This window comes from Thalassophryne amazonica, chromosome 6 (assembly GCF_902500255.1).
Source record: "Thalassophryne amazonica chromosome 6, fThaAma1.1, whole genome shotgun sequence".
NCBI classification, from domain to species: Eukaryota; Metazoa; Chordata; class Actinopteri; order Batrachoidiformes; family Batrachoididae; genus Thalassophryne; species Thalassophryne amazonica.
In genome coordinates this window covers 63,634,245-63,657,615 of record NC_047108.1, presented here as the reverse complement: position 1 = coordinate 63,657,615, position 23,371 = coordinate 63,634,245, and the positions used below count along the sequence as shown (strand labels likewise).

At 45.2% G+C, this 23,371-nt stretch overlaps 1 protein-coding gene across 3 annotated transcripts in view; it reads right to left on the bottom strand.

The window, feature by feature from the left end:
• Positions 1-23,371, bottom strand: part of atf7a (activating transcription factor 7a) — a 71,559-nt gene that overhangs the window by 28,620 nt on the left and 19,568 nt on the right. For all 3 annotated transcript variants that reach the window (XM_034172317.1, XM_034172319.1, XM_034172318.1), the window contains exons 3-4: positions 5,994-6,090; positions 3,945-4,057 (exon numbers count right to left, since the gene is read on the bottom strand). In XM_034172317.1, coding sequence (XP_034028208.1) covers positions 3,945-4,057; positions 5,994-6,090 — 210 coding nt within the window. The remainder of the gene's footprint in view (positions 1-3,944; positions 4,058-5,993; positions 6,091-23,371) is intronic.

Sequence of the window (23,371 nt, the reverse complement as noted above, 5' to 3'; positions counted from 1 at the left end):
TCAGAAAACTATACATCAATATAGGTCATCATGTGGTTTAAAAAATATTTTAATGGTTGTAGCTAAAATACTCCACAGATGGAGATAAGACATCCAAGACAATGTGAGATATGAATTTCAGTGACATATGACACACAACTGATCCATTTTTAGCCCACGTTTTGCTTACATCAAAGGCTTTCTACATGCTCAGACATAAAATTTGGGGATGGTTAACATGACACCCAAATTATATTTCACTGTAAAACATAAACATAAGTCCATTCTGGCAAAAGGTAAGGGGACTGCATAACAATAGTGCTACCTAGATACTGAAAATGCTGTACAATGAAGCCTCACATTCACCCATACAGACTCAGAAGGAAAACCAATGATCTAAATCAGTTATTACCTCCACCAAGGAGGTTATGTTTTCGGTCACGTCTGTTTGTTGGTTGGTTGGTTAGCAGGATTACTCAAAAAATCCTCAACGGATTTGAATGAAATTTTTTTACCAGGGGTGTATCTTGGCCTAACTTAGAAGTCATTAAATTTTGGAAATGATCCAGAACACAATCCGGATCCAGTAATTTTTTTTAAGGATTCTTTATCATTGCAGGATAGGGCCAATTTCAACATTTTTGCATCTAACTTCATGAAGATGGGTCACAAAGGCTGAACAAAAATTAAGTTACGACACAACAATAATTGAGCATTTGTTTCTCCTCATTGAATAAACCTGTTATTAGAAAATAAAGAAAAACTTGTGTAGTTCATGCAGTTTCTCTTTATAAATACATTTGCTGAAGATCTAAAGCCCCGTTTACACATAGATGGTTTTGTCAGCGGGTAGTACGTAGACCGAAGTTTGCGGTAGTTCCGGCTGTTTTCCCGGTGGAAAGGGGCGGAGCATTTCACCGCCGTTTTGACCGCCGTACTAGCTGCAAATACGCGGATAAAACGCCGCTAAATCCGCCGAATAAAGCGCCGTTTTGACGCTGTAGCATCCGGCACACGTCAGGCAACGGGGGTTAATACCCAGTTCTATCCTTTACAATCGCAGGTTAAGACGCGCGTGAGAACGGCGGTGTTCTGCTGCCGCCGATAATGCCCTGTGTACCGCTGGTTTTATCCAGGCAAATCCTGCGTTAATCCAGGAACTTTTGCATATAGGCACCGCAAACCAGAGTATAATAGGCTGAAGCAGCAGGAATACATGCCTCTGTCACTGCAGGGGGAGGGAGATCATCCTCAGCCTTTTCTTCTCCTTCCTTTTCCCTCTCCTCAACGTGTTGCTCCGTCTCCACCACAGGCCTCCCTCTGCTTCTGAACCAGACCTCTTGGTAAGTCCTTGCCGCTGCCAATTTTCTTTTAGGAGGCATACTGGAGCTTCTCTGCAAAAATATCTGGAGCTGGCCGCGAGTGAGAGGCCTGCATGCAGCACGCTAGCGTTTTTATACTGACCGCCGCCTATCGGCCGTTTGGAACGCCATTAACCGGGAGGTGGCATTTAGAACGGCGTACTGTCCACTAGCGCCACCGTTTTGTCTGCCTCTGTCGCCGGTTAAAACGACCTTGAGGACGCCGATGTGGGCTCTATCGCCATTTTACACGCTGTTGATTAGGGATACAACGCCGGCCGCCAATTACGGCGGTGTAAACTGCGGCACTACAGGAAGGGGCAGGATGAAACGGCGATTAAAATGTATCAAACGCCATTGTTCGCGTTGTCTCCGTCGTCACGCGAATTCTCCGGGAGCGTTCCCGGAATTATTCGACATGTTGAATATTTTTTTCGATGATTCCCGGTAAAGCCGGAACTAAGCCACGCCCCCTAGTGCCGGCGTTAACAACGGCGTTTGATCCTTAAGACAGCCGAAAACTCTTCCGGAACGCTCCAGGAGCTCTTACCGTCTACGTGTAAACAGGGCTTAAGGGTTTAACCCTCCGGGGCTGACGCCGTTGGATACGACGGCTGAGACCAAGCTTTACTAAATTATAAATAACTTTTTAATGATATGAGATAGAAACTTTTTTTTTTTTGCTGAAACGTTAACTCAGCAGACGTTCGAGCCACCATCCACCATCTTTGTACTCCTCATAGAAGCTGTGTGATGACGTGCGCAATGTGAGTGTCCAATCGGAATTGGTTCACTGTCACAAAATCCAATTGTAGGGCAGATTCACCTCACGTGACACACCAAAGATTGTTTTTAGGAGTTTTGTTATAGTTTGCTGTGTGTTTTGAATAAATGTGTGTGGAAAATTATTTTCTGCTTTACTTTTTCCTTTCTCATTTCTGATTGTAAACCTGTAAACTACAGCATATACATTTTGAAAGTACAGGTTGTCCTGAAAAAAGAGACATAAAACTTGATTGTGGGATGCAGGGAGAGCTGTTAACAGCAATAATAAAACATTTATGCCAAGTGAGTGAACTGTCCAAAAAATTTCCCGGACCCCAGAGGGTTAACCACTGAATCTGAAACATGACGACAGACGTGTGAAATGACATGGAATAAGTCTCTTTGCCAAAGGGTATTCCATGTGATGTCAGTGACCCTATGGCCTTGGCGGAGGTTTGCGCTCTCCGAGTGCTTCTAGTAGCAAATGTATAAAAAAAAAAAAACAGGGAAAAATAAAGCATTATTTTGTAGGGAGGGATTTACATATTAATAAATTGTAAAAATTGTCAACATGTTTAAAAGCTAAGAAAGTGTCTTACAGGCATATTTGCCACATCAGTCAGTCATTCAGAATCCCTGATCAAAGCATTCAATTTGTGTTTGGCTCATATATTAATTCATTTTCTTTCTCTTATCCAGGTCCGGGTCGCTGCTGCAGCAGCCTAAGACGCTCATCCCCCACTTCCCTATTTTCAGCCTGGCACTCTAACTCCTCCTAGGTGTTCCCAAGCCAGCTAAGAGATGCAATCCCTCCAGTGAGTCCTGCGTCATCCATGGAGCCTACTCTTATTTGGACGTGCCTGGAAGAACTCCCAAGGAAAACGGTTAGGTGGCATGCTCACCACATCCCCAAAATACCCTAGTTAGCTATTCTCAATGTGAAGAAGAAGGAACTCTACTCAGAGTCCCTCCCCGGTATTTGAACTTCTCACCCTGTCCCTGAGTGTAAGCCTGGATACCCTACAGAGGTACCTTATTTCTGCTGCTTGTATCCACGATCATATAGTTGTTGGGTAACATAACGCCACTTGCTAAAGCTACAAAGTAAGTTATTTTTGCTCTCGGTTTCCACAGCTCTTCTGAAATGATCTGCATGTTGATTTGGCACAGGTTTTACACCATATGCCTTTCCTGATGCAACTTAACGTTACATGGAGAATGGTCCAGGGTGGTATTGAACCAGGAAAGTTCTGTTCTAAAAGCTTGTAATAACACCGCAATTTCACAATTTAACAATTAACAGATTTTATTGTTAAACACACTCAAGTTTTGAGTTTGCGTGAATGACAAAATCCTTAAAAATTACAAAATGTTCAGTCTTTATTTATACGAATCTTATTAAGACTTTTATGCTCATTATTTTGGAACAGAGTCACCAGGTTTTATGATATTTGATTAATATGCTTTTGAGTAATTGTGGAAAGCAAGACAGGCAAAAACTGCAAGCATGTTGGCAGAGGTACTGAGAAGGAAATGCTGTATGTATATCATCACCATCAACCCATATCATACCCAAATCATATTTCCATCGCAGGTGCAACTTACCCAAAATAAATACAAAGGGTGAGAAAATCAAGTACTTTTAGACATTGTGAGCAGGAACGTCTCCAAGGAATAATATTTAAGACCTCATTTAAGAAAGTAAAGAAAGTCATTTTTCACTTCATGGTTAGTATTTTTGGAAAATCTGCATTTTTAAATGTAATGCAGCACACAGGCACACATGCACATACATTAAAGGAATTTCTATCAAAGTTAGGAACCTTAACCCTTACGTACAGAGTTCTTGGCCCTCTTTTCATCATCATCTTGTTCAAAGGAACTGGCCAGCTCGTTGAATAGACCAACCTCCTCACAATTCTTTAGGAAGCGGGTCGGGGTAGGTGTCTGGTCTGCCGTAAGAGAACAAACTCAGATAACTATTCAAAGTAGAAAATTCATACTTACACACACAGGCACACCACACATGTCATACAGCTGGGTCAATGAGTATTTGGACAGTGACAGTTGTAATTTAGCATTTGTGCATCACCACAATGGAGTTGAAATTTAAAAAGATGGGTCTGAAGTGTAGGTTTAATTGAAGAAGTTTAACCAAAACACCACATTAACCATTTAGGAACTACAGTCACTTTTCAGAGATCATAAGTAATTAGACAAAAAAAAAAAAAGAAAAGAAAAGAAAATTAGTTTACATACATATAAATCATAACTTTGCAGTTTCCTAAGACAAGTCAGGGGATGGATACATGAACATTTTAAGTCACTGAATATGTCTTGGACTTAATCTGCATCCAGCTTTAAAAAAAATATAAAAGGTACTGTATGCTAAATCTGTCAGGACAGTTGTAAAGAGAGGATTTTTCTAAAAATGAAAATGTACAATTTCCACTACAGTCTGCTAGAAAACATGTGAGATTTCAGTCTATATCTGGTGTTGTGTGGGCCGCCAGAAGAGGAGGTACTGCTGGCCCACCACCAGAGGGCGCCCTGTCTGGAGTGCGGGCTCCAGGCACCAGAGGGCGCAGCCGCCTCACAGGAGCAGCCAGGGTGACAGCTGTCACGCATCACCTGCAACAGCTGTTACCAATCATCTGATCGGCAGGGGTACATCAGCAGGACAACGTCTCCACCTCTTTGCCGAGATATCGTTCTACCTGGAAGGTAACGTACTCAGCTGACTGTCTGACAGTGATCTTTTGTGACTTTTGTGCGACTCCTTTTCCAACGAGAGGTGGAGGTAGTTTTCCTGCCGTGCGGATTGCTGGGTGCAAACGCGCCCACATTTAATTGTTTTTTGTTCCTCGCCAGCAGTACCAGGTCCGACACGCGGAGGCAGTGGCCACCTGGGAGTTCGGGACTTGGCGGCTCCAGTATTCCCGGGGTCTGGTGGCGGAGGAAATCGTGTGGTTCCGGTTCTGCTTTGGACAGACGTCTCCTATCTTCGAGCCTGCCCACACGACACCTTTTGTGATTTGGCTTTTGCCTATTGTTGTAATCTGTTGTATTTGTTGTGCCCATTCACAACAGTGAAGTGTTGTTATTTGACCTCCTCCATTGTCCGTTCATTTGCGCCCCCTGTTGTGGGTCCGTGTACCTACACTCTCCCAACATCTGGTCCATTTTCTTGAATGAAAATTCTTCTCTGCACCACTCCACCAGGAAGCTGTATAACTTTTGGTGCTGTATACAGACATTGCACTTTACACAGTTTCACAGCAACAGAAGCACTTAACTCCTGCAGAACCTTCATGTGTGTTGTGGTGGCATCCCTCATTGGTCTCCCTTGTTGCACAGGCACTCAGTTTTTCAGAACTGCGTACTCCAGACAGAATTACCACTGAGTACCATACTGTTTATATTTCTTAACGACTGACATAAAGTCAAAGACATTTTCACTGACTTGGAAATGTTCCCCTGATTTATCTACAGAAAGGTGGCTGTAAAAGTGACGATTTGCATAAACAATAATAGTGAAATTTACTGTCCAATTAATTATGGCCTCTGAAAACAGAGGGACTGTGCATAAAGCTGTAATTCCTTAACTGTTAATGTAATATTTTTGTTGAAGCCCACAATTAAAGCTGAAAGTACACATCTTAGATATTTAATTTTCAAGTACATTGTGGTGGTTTAGAAGAGGAAAAGTTAGAAAAATTGTGTCACTACCCAAATACTTACAGATTTAATTGCAATTATGCATTGTGAGATGCTTTTCTTGATATGTTAAAACAGAGTGGAGATGTTAAACAGTATTCAGTTGAATGCTGGGAGATATTTTACAAAGGGGAACACAAGAGCTGATGTGTGTATCTTGGACAACAGTACCTGCCATAATAACTGAATCTGTCCTGGCTGGTCCAAATTTCAGTGTCATCTCATGCTTGTGTTTGTGCACAGCCAAGTGGTCCTCATTAGTAAACTTCTGGAATAAATGAACATGAAGAGAAGAAAACTGCAATATATACATGTACACAACACGTAAGTGTACAGGTAATTGTCTATTTGTTGTGGAAGCCTGACAAAACAGCCTGCAGTATGTTAACCCAGATATTATATTGCACATGAACAATGAAAGAGAATGACAAAGGTGCAGTCTAGCGCATGCAGCCTATTTGTACCATTATGTGACAAACCACTCATAAAATATATCTGTGGTGTACAATTCCTCATGTACAAAAAAAATCCTGTATGGCCCCATTATAGCTGCAGGACATGGTTTCAAATATTATGTTATTAAGTGAAAGAAAAAAAAGTCAGAACTGAAAAAGTAGAAAATGAAAGGCACCAGAGGGCTCATGCATACCCTTATAAATTATTAGCTTATGAAATTTCACATTTTCTTAAAAATTTTCCAAAGTGCTTTTTTTTAAACAGAGCAATGAATTTTCAACACAGCATTTCTAAATATCCTAGTTGTATTTTGGATGATTGCATTACTTTGCACACACACAAAACAAATTTATTTCACAAAAACCAAAAATTACCAGGGTCAAAATTATTAGCCCTTCTTGATGCTACTAATCAATTGTATATCATTTTTGCTGGATAACAGCCTGCAGTCTCAGACATGTCTCCTGAAGAATTCCAGCCCATTCTTCTTTGGAGAATCTCTAAAGCTCCTTCAGATTTGATGGTCTTCTGGCATGGACCTTGGACTTCAGTTAACCCCACAGATTTGAGGTTCAATGAGGTTCAAGTCAAGAGCTGTGTGTAAGTTAGTCAATAACATTCACTTTGGTCTTCTGAAGGTACTTCTTCACCAGGAGCGACATGTTTTGGGTCACTGTTGTTGGAAGACAAAGCGATGATCCAGACCCAGTTTTGTTGCTGACTGCTTGAGGTTTTCTTTCAAAATCTTCACATTTCCTTCTTTCTTCATGATTCCTTCTACCTTGAGGAGATTCTCAGTTCTAGATGCACTGAAGCATCCCCACATTATAAAAGTCCCACCGCCATGTTTCACTGCGGGGACAGTGGTCTTTGGGCTATACACCTCTCCCTTCTTTCTCTAAACAAAAGCAACATCTCTATGGCCAAAGAGCTGAAGTTTCATCCCATCTGACCAAAGGACACACTTACAGCATGCGTAATCTTTCTAAAGGTTGTCCCCACCATACTTCAGTCTGGTCAGAAAGTGTCAGTTCTGCAGAAGTGGAATTTTTCTTGGTCTGCAACCTCACTGTCCAATCCTGTCCAGGGCTCTAGTGATTTTCTTTGAGACTACAATTACAAGTGTCTTGGCAGTTGTTCTAGGATCTTTTAGCCATATCTCTCAGTAGTTTTCTTTCCAAAGTCTATGAAATCTTTCACTTCCTACCTCTGCCAGGCTTGTTCTGTACTGTGTGGCTCTCTCAAGTGACACCTGAAACCCATTGTTAATTTTTTATACTCTGTGTACATTGGAAGATAACCCCCAGTTTTAACTTGATTTTGCAGGTTTTGAGCAACATTAAAGCACATCACTGCGGGACAGCAGTTTGCGCTATGGTTCAACAAAAAGGTCAGTTGTTCAGAGAGTGAACACTTTTGATTCTAGTAGTTTTTGTTTATATGAAATAATTTTGTTTCTATGTTCAAAGAAGATAATGTACTAAACATCCAAAAAAAACCTAGGATGTTTAGAAAATGTTGTGCTGAGAATTCCTTGTTCTATTAAAAAGCACTTGGGAATTTTTTTAAGAAAATGTTAAATTTCATAGGGGGCTAATAATTTTGTACTTATCTGTATATTATGAAATATAAATACTTATTGTCAGCAATAAACAGTGAGATCCAAGGGACCAAAAAGTCTTGTAAGGCGGGATCAAAAATATTTAACTGATCAATCTGAGCTTTTGATCAAACATTAGTACATTGGTAGCAGAGGCATTATCAATCAATCAATCAATCAATCAACATTTATTTATAGAGCACTTTACAGCACCGACTGGTGTCCAGAGCGCTTAACATTAAAAACACAAATTCACAAAAATAAAACACAAATACAATAAAATTTTAAAACAGCACGTAAAAAACAGAACATGTCACCTCCCCACTAGGTGTTAAAAGCCTTTTTAAATAAATAAGTCTTTAACTTAGATTTAAAAGTACTAGGTCAGGAATAGTAAGTAACTCAAGAGGTAGCTTGTTCCAGTCTGGGGCCAGCTACCGTGAAACCATGATCACTCCAGCGTTTATATCTTGACCTCGGAACATCTAAGTAAAGCTGGCCAGACGCCCGTAAGTGCGCAAAGTTAAAATTTCAGACAAGTAGGGAGGTGCAAGGCCATAAACAGCTTTAAAAACAAACATTAAAATTTTAAAATCAATTCTAAAATGAACAGGAAGCCAGTGGATTGAGTACAGGACGGGCGTAATATGCTCACATCTAAAAGTGTTTGTTAAAAGACGAGCAGCAGCATTCTGCACCAATTGGAGACGTGCAAGAGACAACTGATTAATGCCAGAATAAAGTGCATTACAATAATCAAGCCTGGAGCTGATGAAAGCATGAATGGCTGTCTCAAGATCATGTCTACTGAGAAAGTGCTTTATTTTAGCCAAAAGACAAAGCTAGAAAAAACTTGCTTTGACAACAGAGTTTATCTGTTGATCGAACCTCAAACAGCTGTCAAATATCACTCCCAAATTCTTGACAGCTGGTTTTACATAATTAGCCAGAGCACAAAATTTGGTGTTAACACATTTGGTATGCCAGAGCGCTCAAACAACCATGATCTCCGTTTACCGTCATTCAGGTAAAGGACGTTTTGGGATAGCCACTGCTTTACATCGCAAATACAGTTAAATTATGATGACAAAGCATCACTCCCATTAGTCCTCATAAGCAGATAGATTTGCAGATCATCCGTATAGCAATGAAAGGACAGGTTATGCTGGGTTATAACTGACCCCAATGGCAGAATGTACAAAGAAAATAGAACAGAAACCCTGCGGCACTCCACATTATGGTAAAATTGTCTTCTTGGGCTATGTTTGGTTGATGTTTGACCGAACTGTTCCAAAAATTCTTTATTTGGAAGCACTAACCCAAGTAATGTTCCCACCAAGTTTGGCAAAAATCCATCCAGCAGTTTTCTAGTTATTTTGCTCACACACACACACACACACACACACACACACACACACACACACACACACACACACACACACACACAACACACACACACACACACACACACACACACCACACACACATAACAATACCCTGCTCACACACTACACCACACAACACACACCACACACACACACACACAATAACAATACCCTGCTCACTCAAGCAGTGTGCAGGGTAATAAGAAATAGTCGAGTGTCAACAAAGTGCCAATGCTTCCAGCATGAGGAAAAAAGTAAATAAGCTGACATGTTAGTCCTGAAAAAGCAAATAAAAATGTTTTAACAGAATGAAACACAATGTTGTTCACTAAGTTGGTATGTAAACTGTATGGATTCTTTCAATCACATCTCTGCATGTTGAATACTTGTTATCAGGCATCCACAGTGGAGACACCACATTACTAGTATTAGTGGTAAATCAGCTTTATGACAGCCTCCTCTAAGACCCCACACCACTTCTTTGGAGAAGTCAAAAATGCAGGAAGAATAATTTTGGCTCTGGCACCAGCCGATTCCCCATTCGCTGCAGCCTATTTTAGGGTGCTGTTACAGTAGTGAGTTGTGAGAGAGTGAAGTGGAAACACAGTCAAGTGTCAAGAGGCTTATTTTTAGTCCTAGCAGGCAACATCACCAATAAACTACCGTACATTTCTCGTTCATCTCTTTCCTCAGAACAAGACAGCTGAGCCTAGCAAAGGAAAGTACGCAACTATCCCCAAACAATCTCACTGTGGAGATACTGTCAGATAGGAAGCTAGGATTAGCCCTCCCAACACAGTAAATACTGGATAAATTTGGGGGCTGTTGCTGTTGTAAACTTGGTAAAAGGAAAAGCTTGATCAAAGCCAACAGTCAATCAACCCTGTTCTATTATGGATATGATTCAGACTTTCTTAGTGGACAATGATGGCTCTTACAGAGCACAGGTTGTTAAAAATAAAAATAGAAAATCTGAACATACAACACAGACTTGTAAAATAAGGAACTTCAATGTCTAATATCCACAAATAAATAACAACAATAACCTAAAATATGCATATAAAGGCCAGTAAAAACCTGTATAACAGGTAGCTCATGTTGAAGCTTCTTTACAAATTCCGTAACAGTAGTTATGCTGGCAAAATTTCTAGTCATATTTAAAACACATCTAACCTGCCAGCACCATCACACCATATTCTGACTCCAGGCATGTTTATACAACAGTCTGACACTCAAACAAAGCTGGCTAACATGCCACCGCTGTAAATTTTTACCAAACATTGACATAAACTGTCACTCTGCCTTGAAAAGATTCCATGTTCTAACTGTTGATTAAGTAGTAGAGAAGCTTGAATCTTCGACTGGACTGGGTTACTTGACACGAGGACATTTCACTTCTAATCGCAGAAGCTTCCTCAGCTAAAATTCTTGCTCTGGTAGTCTGACTTCTGTCTTGACTCTTGTAGAGAAGAATGAATCTTCTCTACAAAAGTCAAGACAAGTCAGAGAGACAGAAGTTGTAGAAAAGAATGATTCTTCTCTACAAGAGTCAAGACAGAAGTCAGACTACCAGAGCAAGAATTTTAGCTGAGGAAGCTTCTGCGATTAGAAGCAAAACGTCCTCACGTCAAGTAACCCAGTCCAGTCGAAGATTCAAGCTTCTCTACTATGGAAACCACCTGGACAACTGAGAGCCTTCACAGAAACTGTTGATTAAATTAAAAACAAAAAAACATTTCTCCTTACCACATATAGGTACTTATATACTGACATTCGCTGTTTCACAGTTGTGAATCTCACGCCATCTTGCAGTCCATGACTCACGCGAGAGGTCAGTTTCAACAGAGTTCCGGTTCAGGGCACAGTGTAAACAAACCTCGTCAAGTATGGACAACAAGACAACATCGGGGCATGACAGAAATCGATCACAGGTGCTACACCTCTTCCAGATAACCCTCTCTACTTGGGAGAACGTGCCATCATCATAATTCAGAGCCCCCGCTCATGCCACTCCTTTCCCCTTCCAGGGGCTGCGCAGTTTAGCTGCGGTAGGTCCCCGTTTCCCCCAAGCTGGCGGCGGCGCAACTACTTTTTGCTGCAGCTACCACACACTCACATCGCCTTAATTTGGAAAACGGACTGTTTCAAGTTTAGTGCACATAAACAATGTGAAATGTATGTGTTGTCTTAATTATGATGTGTGCCATTATTACAGTAAACAAGTAATAATCGTGGATTAATTGCTGTATCTTGTCTGTGGCAATTTGAGTGTGGACGTAATCTTGTTGTTGTTGCACTTGTAATGACAATGACAATAAATCTCATCCATCCACCCATCCATCCAATTGCCTGTGATCTTGCCGGATTAACGCCATCCACATCCTCGCTAGCCATTGTTTACATGTGCTGTGAGACACCAGACATCTGCTGGTGCCGCGGTACATTCTGGGAAACGCAGGGTGACGACAGGGGGATTAAGGAAAACATTAAAGTGCTGACTTGTTTTTGCCTGAATTTTCAAGGTTAGCCAGGCTAACATTTCCGTCTCCACCTCCATTGTAACCACAGTGTGGATCTTTGTGCAACATTACCTAAGATCACAAAGGCAAAAGCTGCTGCGCCATAATGACAACCAAAAACTCCTGTGTAAACTTTATGTTCAATGTAGAACAGTTAAATGCAGATGGAACTGCTGCTGATGACCAAAAAGATTTCTTTTGGAACAACAATAAATTAGTGGGAGTGAAACATTAACTACAGACTGAGTGAACATTGTTGATAGCAGATGGGAAGAAACGCCGATGTTCAGCACTCAATCGCCCAGGAGGGAGAAATGTGCTGCACAGCTCTTGATTGCCCCAGAGAAAGAAATGCTGCCACACAGCTATCGCTTGCACGGGACACTCCGGAAAGAAATGCTTCCGCACACCTCGAGGAGAAATTGTGCTTACAAGACTCACAGACAAAATGATTTGACAGAAGGACAGGGTGACACGTTTGTGGGGATATAATGACAAATCATATTTTCAAAAGTGTGTATCCCCATAATCTGAAATGTTACTTAAAAGTTAAACAAACTCAAAATTATATCAGATCTTTGTCATAACCCACATATAACTGAGTCTTTTTTAAAATTCCAAGAGTTACATTATGAAAAGCCTGATTATTTCACTGGTTTATGGCACAATATATGATTTCACATACAAGAAACCCATGAATAACTACCGTATTTTCGGAGTATAAGTTGCACCAGAGTGTAAGTCGCACCGGTCTAAAAATGCCTCTTTAAGAGAAAAAAAAAAACGTACTTACATCATACCAGAGTACAACTCGCATTTGCCACTTCATGCAACAAGAAGCACAATTAATTTAATCCCCACATTATTTATTTATATTTTACACATGGTGTTAAGGACCACACAATCTAAATAATGTCACTAAACAAAACACAAAATGTGAGTAAACTGGTTATTTCAGCCACTGAACAGATGATCATACGAGGTCTGTTAAAAAAGTATCCGACCTTATTATTTTTTTCAAAAACCATATGGATTTGAATCACGTGTGATTACATCAGACATGCTTGAACCCTCGTGGGCATGCAAGAGTTTTTTCACGCCTGTCGGTTACGTCATTCGCCTGTGGGCAGTCTTTGAGTGAGGAGTCGCCCACCCTCTCGTCGATTTTTCATTGTTTAGGAATGGCTCAGAGACTGCTGCTTTGTTTGATAAATTTTTTTTTAAAACCTGTAAGGCACAACTGAGTGGACACCATTCAATAAATTCAGCTGGTTTTCGGTAAAAATTTTAACGGCTGATGAGAGATTTTGGTCTGGTAGTGTCGCTTTAAGGACGGCCCACGGCGCCTGACGGCGATCTGCGTTTCGAGGCGGCAGCGTCTCGCCGTTTCAAGTTGAAAACTTCCACATTTCAGGCTCTGTTGACCCAGTAAGTCGTCAGAGAACAGAGAACTTTCAGAAGAAGTCGGCATGAGGAGTTTATTCGGACATTCCATTGTTAACGGACATTTTGTAATGAAAGAACGTGCGGGCAGAGTCGCATGTCGGGCCGGACCCGACCGCGGGGGGTCGCGACAGGAAAAACACCTCCGTTGGAAACCTTAACGGACAAGTTGGAACATGCCCACTTGTTGAAAGCCATCAAAAGCCGCCTGAATTTTACAAATGGTTTTCAACACGGAGGTGTTTTTCCTGTCGCAGCGCACAGATTCGCCGAGTCATCACGGAAACGACTCGGCGAATTTGTGCACACATCTTTCATTAAAAAATGTCCTTAAACAGTGGAATGTCCGCATAAAGTCCACATGCCGGCCTGTTCTGAATCTTCTCTGTTCTCTCACGACGTCCTGGGTGAATTAAGCCTTAAATTAGGATGTTTTCAGGTCGAAACAGGCCGACGACGGCGCCTGGAAGCGCTGCACGACGTCCCGCTGCGTGGGAAGTCCTTACAGCGACAGAAACACCCCATAATCTGGCATCAGCCGTTAAACTTTTCACAGAAAACCATCTAAATTTCTCGAATAGTGTCCACTCGGATATTCCTCACAGGTCCAGAAAAAATTTTGATAAAGCAACGCGCGCCGTCTCGAGCAGCGTGTGAAACAAAGGAATTCAGCCGAGAGGGCTGAACCACATCTCACTCAAGGCCTGCCCACAGGGAAATGACGTCACCGACGCGTGAAAAAACTCACGCATGCGCACGAGGGTTCAAGCATGATTGGTGTAATCGCGCGTCATTCAAATCCATATAGTTAAAAAAAAAATAAAAGTGTTGGTTTCTTATCTAATAGTCCTCGTATGCTTGCACCACAGCCAGGGGAGCAGTTGCCCACCTTCCGGCCTGCCTCGTGGGCAGCTTCTCCTGCCACCACGCAGGAGCAAGCTCTTCGAGGGGCGATGCCCAGCAACGCACCACATGGCAGTCGGATGTGTGGGGTGGTACAGCAGCCAGTGCTGGCAACTCTGGACATGTGCCACATCCTTCTCGCGAATATTCCTAGCTATTCCCCTTTTTCATGATTGGATGACAGACTGGATTTTATTAGTCTCATTTTCCAGATCGCACGAAAGAGTGGATTTTATTAGTCTCATTTGCCAGATCGCACGAAAGAGTGGATTTTATTAGTATCCAGACAGACTGGATTATATTTGAGTCTCTGTTTCGTGATCAGATGACAACAGGCTGGATTTTATCTGAGTCTTATACAGCTGGGAAGTCCGCTGTTTGGGAATTTTCCGCTCCATCATTTTATAATTAATGATGCATTATCACACTGACTTTTTGAGCTCAGCAGACTTCCTGTGGATAACTTTTCAATGTGGAACATTTCCCAAAGTGACTGAAAGTGGTACAACAAAATTAAATGGTAAATGGACTGCATTTATATAGCACTTTTCCATCTGCATCAGATGCTCAAAGTGCTTTACAATTATGCCTCACATTCACCCCGATGTCAGGGTGCTGCCATACAAGGCGCACAGTACACACCGAAAGCAATAGGAGATTAAGGACCTTGCCCAAGGGCCCTTACTGATGTTCCAGTCAGGCGGGGATTTGAACCGAGGAGCTTCTGGTCTCAAGCCTAACACCTTTTAACCACTAGACCACAGGGGTGCTGGAAAAAATCAATTCACGTCCGAATTGTGATTCTTATTTATTAAGATTCTGAATCAATCCAAAATGTCCAAGAATCGATTTTTAAAAAGCATTTTTTAAACATTTTGGGCGCATTCTGGATTTTATTATTTGCTGCGTAAGAAGGCGCATGACATGACTTATGCAGTGTGCAAAATCTGCAAAATGAAAGTCAAGGACTTCGGAAACACTTTAAATCCGCAAGCCCACATGCTACGCCATCACCTGGAGCTAAAAGAAGCGAAGCAGCGGTCTCTGCCGACTACTGACCAGCGCTTTGCTAAACTGCCAGCCAGCTCTGAATGAGCAAAGCAGATAAGTAAATTACATCTTTAGAATCACTTGATTAACCATGTAAAGCTGCATTTTCTTAAACATAAATATTTTTTAAGTAATATAACTATTTCTCAGAGCTAATCGGAATCGAACTGAATCGTGAGATGTTGTACGATTCACATCCCTACTAGACCATCACCTCCCTTACAGAAATACAGAGTAAGACCAGTTTAAATCAGTTCACTGTGGCATTTATCTGTTATCGTTTATGTTGTTTCTCTGCTGTGCGCTGCAGCACCACGCAGTAACAGAAGTTCATTTACACAGTTGTTTGTGCCCTTTGCTGTTTGGTAAAGACATTTATTCATATTTATTTGCTTGAAATAAGCATGAATGGTAACTGTATTTTATTTCTGGAGCCAGACAATCACCAAAGAGATGAGGAAAAGCTCAAAATAGTGACACCATCATGACTGCTCATATAACAAACATTTTAAGTGTAACCCAGTGTTGTGTGTGGGCCGCCAGAAGAGGAGGTACTGCTGGCCCACCACCAGTGGGAGCCCTGCCTGAAGTGCGGGCTTCAGGCACGAGAGGGCGCTGCCGCCACGGGAGCACAGCCGGGGGTGACAGCTGTCCACTCATTATCTCTTGACAGCTGTCACCCATCTACTCAACATCATCTCACTCCATAAAGACCAGACGTCATCTCCACCTCGTTGCCGAGATATCGTACTTCATTGGAGGTAATATACTCAGCCGTTTGTGTTTTACACATCAATCTGTATATTGTGAGTCTTTGCAGGAGTACCTGTTTATCCTCTGTCTGCGGGAGCTGATTGAGTGCTGGACTGCAATCTTTTCCCTGAGGAATCACTGCGGTACTCTGCTACATATTGAGTGAGAGGTGGAGGTGGCATTCCCACCGTTGTTGTTACGGGGTGTACACACACCCACACTTGACTGTCTTTGTCTTCCGCCAGCAGTACCAGATCCGACAGTCGGGGACGGTGATCACCTGGGAATTTGGGACTTGGCGGCTCCAGTATTCACCAGGTTCGGTGGCGGGCGGAAATCGTGTGGTTCCGGCTCTTCTCAGGACAGACGTCTTCTATCCTCGAGCCTGCCCACACGTCACCTTTGTGGATTGACTGTAATCATATTCTGAGATTGTCTGTATGTTCGTTGTGCTCCTTCACAACATTAAATTGTTTAATTTTGGCTCATCTATTGACCGTTCATTTGCGCCCCCTGTTGTGGGTCTGTGTCACTACACTTTCACAACAGGATATCTCGGCCAGCGTCATGGACTCCGAGGGTGTCCACCGGCTGTTGAATGACCAATGGGAGACCAGGGAGCGCAGGCGTCTGCAGGAGGCGTGATTGGTGAGCTGCAGCACATTCTCACCGCCTTTACGGCTCGGTTGGATCAATGACCGAGCAAAACATCCTCCTGAACCCGCAGGGTGGAGGCTCTCTCTCCGAGCAGGTGGCGGCGGAGCGCTCAGGGCACTGCTGCAGCTCCTCCTCCTGCCGACCCTGTGCAGGATATGAACATTCTAGTGGTGGTTCAACAACCCCTCCCAACCATCCCCTGAAGCATACATAAGCCCTCCTGAGCCGTACGGAGGTTGTGTGGAGACGTGCGCGGACTTTCTCATGCAGTGTTCGCTCGTCTTCGCACAACGTCCCATCATGTACGCGTCAGATGCTAGTAAAATAGCTTATGTGATTGCTCTGCTTCGGGGTAAGGCACGCGCCTGGGCTACGGCGCTCTGGGAACAGAACCACAGTTGTTATCAGCATACACTGGGTTTGTGGGGGAGTTCAGAACAGTGTTTGATCACCTAACAGAGGAGAGACCGCTTCAACAATGCTGCTGTCAATGCGACAGGGGCGCCGGTGTGCAGCCGAATATGCAGTCGACTTCCGCATCGCGGCTGCGAGGTCCGGCTGGAATAACGTTGCGCTCCGCGCCGCCTTCATAAACGGACTGTCATTGGTCCTGAAGGAGCATCTGGTAGCTAAGGAGAACCGCGGGATTTAGATGGGCTTATCGATCTCGTTATACGGTTAGACAATCGGTTGGAGGAACGCCGTCGGAGCGAGGCGAAGGACGTGGCCGGATACGGGCCGTCCCTCTCCCTTCCGGGTTCGAAAAGGGGCCGCCCTCCCCACGCTCCACAGCCGCAGCGCTCCGTGGGGCAACAGCTCCCCCTGCTGGCGTTGTTAGGGAAACGCACAGGTCCAAAATGAGGAGGCTGGTCCGCGGGGAGTGTTTTCTCTGCAGCTCAAAGGAGCACACACAGAAAAACTGCCCCAAACGGCCACAACAACAACCGCCCTCAGAGATTGGGCTAAGGGGGGGTCAAAACATTCACGTGGGACACACACAGATTGCCACACGACTCCCAGTTACAATCCTGAGCGGGGATTTAACCCTTCAAGCCCCAGCACTGGTGGACAACGGGTCAGAAGGGAATTTGCTAGACAGCAGATGGGCAAGGGAGGTAGGGCTCCCTCTGGTGGTGCTTCCTTCGCCATTGCAGGTGCGGGCACTAGATGGCACCCTCCTCCCTTTAATCACACACAAGACACAACCAGTAACTCTGGTGGTGTCTGGAAACCATGGGAGGAGATTGAGTTTTTTGTAACTCCTTCTACGTCCAGCGTGATTTTGGGCTTCCCTTGGATGTTGAAGCACAATCCCCGGATGATTGGCCGTCTGGGGTGGTGGTTCAGTGGAGCGAAACCTGCCATCGGGTGTGTTTAGGATCCTCGGTTCCTCCCCGGTTTACAGGCTAAGGAGGAGGTCAAAGTCCCTCGCCAATCTGACGGCAGTGCCGGTTGAGTACCACAATCTTGCTGACGTCTTCAGCAAGGATCTGGCACTCACCTTCCCCCGCACCGTCCGTACGATTGTGCCATTGATTGGTTCCAGGCGCTGAGTTCCCGTCCAGCAGGCTGTACAACCTCTCACGACCTGAGCGCGAATCAATGGAGACCTACATCCGGGACCTCATTAGCTGCCGGGCTGATCCGGAACTCCACCTCCCCGATGGGGGCAGGTTTCTTTTTTGTGGGCAAGAAAGATGGCGGACTCCGTCCATGCATTGATTACAGGGGGCTGAATGAGATTACGGTTCGCAACCGATACCGGTTGCCATTGTTGGATTCCGTGTTCACCCCCCTGCATGGAGCCAAAATCTTTACTAAGCTGGATCTCAGAAATGCGTATCACCTGGTTCGGATCCGGAAGGGAGACGAATGGAAGACGGCATTTAACACCCCTTTAGGTCACTTTGAGTACCTGGTCATGCCGTTCGGCCTCACCAACGCCCCCGCGACGTTCCAAGCCTTGGTTAACGACGTCTTGCGGGACTTCCTGCACGATTCGTCTTCGTATATCTGGATGATATTCTCATCTTTTCTCCGGATCCTGACACCCATGTCCAGCATGTACGTCAGGTCCTGCAGCGGTTGTTAGAGAACCGACTGTTTGTGAAGGGCGAGAAGTGCGAGTTTCACCGCACGTCTTTGTCCTTCCTGGGGTTTATCATCTTCTCTAACTCCGTCGCCCCTGATCCGGCCAAGGTTGCGGCGGTGAGAGATTGGCCCCAACCAACAAGCCTAGGAAGCTGCAACAGTTCCTCGGCTTCGCTAATTTCTATAGAAGGTTCATTAAGGGCTACAGTCAGGTAGTTAGCCCCTTGACAGCCCTGACCTCTCCAAAAGTCCCCTTCACCTGGTCGGATCGGTGCGAAGCCGCGTTCAAGGAGTTGAAACGACGGTTCTCTACTGCGCCAGTTTTGGTGCAGCCCGACCCTAGCCGCCAGTTCGTGGTTGAAGTGGACGCCTCTGACTCAGGGATAGGAGCCGTGCTATCCCAGAGCGGAGAGACTGATAAGGTTCTTCACCCGTGTGCCTACTTTTCACGCAGGTTGACCCCGGCTGAACGGAACTATGACGTTGGCAATCGAGAACTCCTTGCGGTGAAAGAGGCTCTTGAGGAGTGGAGACACCTGTTGGAGGGAGCGTCTGTGCCGTTCACGGTTTTCACTGACCATCGGAACCTGGAGTATATCAGGACCGCCAAGCGACTGAACCCCAGGCAAGCCCGCTGGTCACTGTTCTTCAGGCGTTTTGACTTCCGGATCACCTATCGCCCAGGGACCAAGAACCAGAGGTCGGATGCCTTGACCCGGGTACATGAAGGGGAGGTCAAAACTGCACTGTCGGATCCACCGGAGCCCATCCTGCCTGAGTCCACTATCGTGGCCACCCTCACCTGGGACGTGGAGAAGATCGTCCGGGAGGCCCTGGCACGGAGCCCGGACCCAGGAACAGGTCCGAAGAACCGGTTGTACGTCCCACCAGAGGCCAGAGCTGCAGTCTTGGACTTCTGTCACGGTTCCAAGCTCTCCTGTCATCCAGGGGTGCGAAGGACCGTGGCAGTTGTCCGCCAGCGCTTCTGGTGGGCGTCGATGGAGGCCGACGTCCGGGAGTACATCCAGGCCTGCACCACCTGTGCCAGGGGCAAGGCAGACCATAAAAGGTCCCAAGGACTTCTCCAGCCGTTACCTGTGCCTCATCGCCCCTGGTCCCACATTGGCCTGGATTTCGTCACGGGCCTCCCGCCGTCCCAGGGCAACACCACCATCTTCACGATAGTGGACCGATTCTCCAAGGCGGCCCACTTCGTGGCCCTCCCGAAGCTCCCAACAGCCCAGGAGACAGCAGACCTCCTGGTCCTCCACGTCGTCCGTCTGCATGGGATACCCACCGACATCGTCTCAGATCGTGGTCCCCAGTTCTCCTCACACGTCTGGAGGAGCTTCTGCCGGGAACTGGGGGCTACTGTGAGCCTCTCGTCCGGGTATCATCCGCAGACCAATGGACAGGCAGAACGGGCCAATCAGGAATTGGAGCAAGCTCTACGCTGTGTGACGTCCGCACACCCGACGGCCTGGAGTAAACATCTGGCCTGGATCGAGTATGCGCATAACAGCCAGGTGTCCTCTGCCACCGGCCTCTCCCCATTTGAGGTGTGTTTGGGGTATCAGCCCCCGCTGTTTCCCGTGGTGGAGGGAGAGGTCGGTGTGCCCTCGGTCCAGGCCCACCTGCGGAAGTGCCGTGGGGTGTGGCGCTCCGCCCGTTCTGCCTTGTTGAAGGCCCGGACGAGGGCGAAGACCCATGCAGACCGCCGGCAATCCCGGCCCCTGCTTACCAGCCCGGGCAGGAGGTGTGGCTTTCCACGAAGGACATCCCCTCCAGGTGGACTCCCCGAAACTTCAGGACAGATATATCGGACCATTCAAGATCCTCAAAGTCCTCAGTCCTGCCGCAGTGAAGCTCCAACTCTCGGCTTCACTGTGGATCCATCCGGTTTTTCACGTGTCACGAATCAAACCTCACCACACCTCACCCCTCTGTGCTCCCGGACCGGCGCCGCCTCCTGCTCGGATCATCGACGGGGAGCCGGCTTGGACGGGGCGCCGGCTCCTGGACGTCCGTCGGATGGGCCGGGGGTTCCAGTACTTGGTGGACTGGGAGGGGTATGGACCCGAAGAACGCTCCTGGGTGAAGAGGAGCTTCATCCTGGATCCGGCCCTCCTGGCCGACTTCTACCACTGTCACCCGAACAAGCCTGGTCGGGCGCCAGGAGGCGCCCGTTGAGGGGGGGGTCCTGTTGTGTGTGGGCCGCCAGAAGAGGAGGTACTGCTGGCCCACCACCAGTGGGCGCCCTGCCTGAAGTGCGGGCTTCAGGCACAAGAGGGCGCTGCCGCCACGGACACAGCCGGGGGTGATAGCTGTCACTCATTATCTCTTGACAGCTGTCACCCATCTACTCAATATCATCTCACTCCATAAAGACCAGACGTCATCTCCACCTCGTTGCCGAGATATCGTACTTCATTGGAGGTAATATACTCAGCCGTTTGTGTTTTACACATCAATCTGTATATTGTGAGTCTTTGCAGGAGTACCTGTTATCCTCTGTCTGCGGGAGCTGATTGAGTGCTGGACTGCACTCTTTTCCCCTGAGGAATCACTGCGGCACTCTGCTACATATTGAGTGAGAGGTGGAGGTGGCATTCCCACCGTTGTTGTTACGGGGTGTACACACACCCACACTTGACTGTCTTTGTTCTCGCCAGCAGTACCAGATCCGACAGTCGGGGACGGTGATCACCTGGGAATTCGGGACTTGGCGGCTCCAGTATTCACCAGGTTCGGTGGCGGCGGAAATCGTGTGGTTCCGGCTCTTCTCAGGACAGACGTCTTCTATCCTCGAGCCTGCCCACACGTCACCTTTGTGGATTGACTGTAATCATATTCTGAGATGTCTGTATGTTCGTTGTGCTCCTTCACAACATTAAATTGTAATTTTTGGCTCATCTATTGACCGTTCATTGCGCCCCCTGTGTGGGTCCGTGTCACTACACTTTCACAACACCCAGTTCGGTTTTATACACATGCTGAAAGTAATTGAACCCGTTACGAAGTTTACACCTATCTCACTTATTTCAAACAAAAAGGCAATTTAATGTGTTTCTCATTTCAACTGTAATGAAAACTCATGGTTGTAAATCATGATTTTTTTTTTCAGTTTGTAAGTTGCACCAGACTAGTAAAAAAATCCATGACGTATACTTTGGAAGATACAACAGATCTGTGAGCAAGCAAAATGAGAGCCCTGGCCCAGTTTTATGAAGCAGTCTAATCTTGTTTAGTCAACTAAACGCACTTAGCTAACTAATTTTTTGTCATTAGTTGTTGCACAAAGCGCTTAGTCGGCTAAAGTCTTGCATGTGACAACTTTTTCTAGTCTGGTACAGAGGAAGCTAATCTTGTTTTAGTCAACAAAACCTCAGTGTCTTACCTCAAGAAAAGTCAGCTATCATGTACCACCACTTGATGGAGGACGAAGAAGGAGAGACTTACGGTGGGAGCGGGTGTTCTGGGACTGGAATAATTCATTGGAGATGTTTATGGACACCGAGGCCAGAAGTGCTTCTTCTCTGCTGCGGTGGACGGCCATGTTTGTAGCAGACAGACTAACCCGGAAGTAAACAAAACTGTCACACATTGGAGGCGTTTCTTGGACACGGCACTTGCGAGGCCGCTATGACCGTGAAAATCATTGAGTAACATAAGACGGCTAATCTGCAAGTTTAGCCATTGATGTTAAATGGAGATTAGACAGATAACGTTCAGCGACTAACCTTAGTGGACTAAGTAAACTTGTAAACTTAGTAGACTAAAGATTAGACAGCTGTCAGAATTGGACTTTGTGTGGGTTGTGTTTGGTTTGCTATTGTATCTGTCTGTCTCTTGCGCTGCTTTCCTGCTTGGGTTTTTTTTTTCCTGCTCTTTCTTGTCCCTCTCTTTCTCTTTGTTCTACATGGTGGGCATTTCCCTCTGTTCTGGCCACACCCTCGTTCTGGAAGTTTCCTCACACCTGTTCTTGATTTGCTGCTCATCACCTGGGTGCTTTATAAGCCTCACTCTGTGCCTGTATTCCTCGCCTGATCGATGTGCCTTGTGACTCTTTCTAGCTGTTTCTCGTGCTTTTAGCCTTGCCTTGACTGCCTCATCGTGTTTTTTGACTACCTGCCTGTGTACCTGGACCACGCCCTTGCCTGATGATTGTGTTACTGTTACTCTTTTTGGACTGTCTTTCTGTGTACCGACCACTGCTTTGTATGAAGTAAACACCACTATTCTACAGAGCTGTTTGTCTGCATCTTGCAATTGTGTCCTGCCTGCTCTAATACTATAACCTGATAACTGCTTTATAAAACCAGGCCCTGGTCAGTCATACAAATTGCTTGTAAGTGTTATATATCAGTGTTAGTAAATTTTTTGGAGAAATACCTGAATTAACAATTAATATTGAACATGTAATTGACATATGTATCTGTATGTATGCCAACATCAGTATTAAAGATCCCAACATGACTGTTTATACAGTACAACCCCAATTCCAATGAAGTTGGGACGTTACGAAATGTAAATAAAAACAGAATACAATGATTTGCAAATCCTCTTCAACCTATATTCAACTGAATACACCACAAAGACAAGATCTTTAATGTTCAAACTGATAGACTTTTTTGTTTTTGTGCAAATAAATATTTGCTCATTTTGAAATGGTTGCCTGCAACATATTTCAAA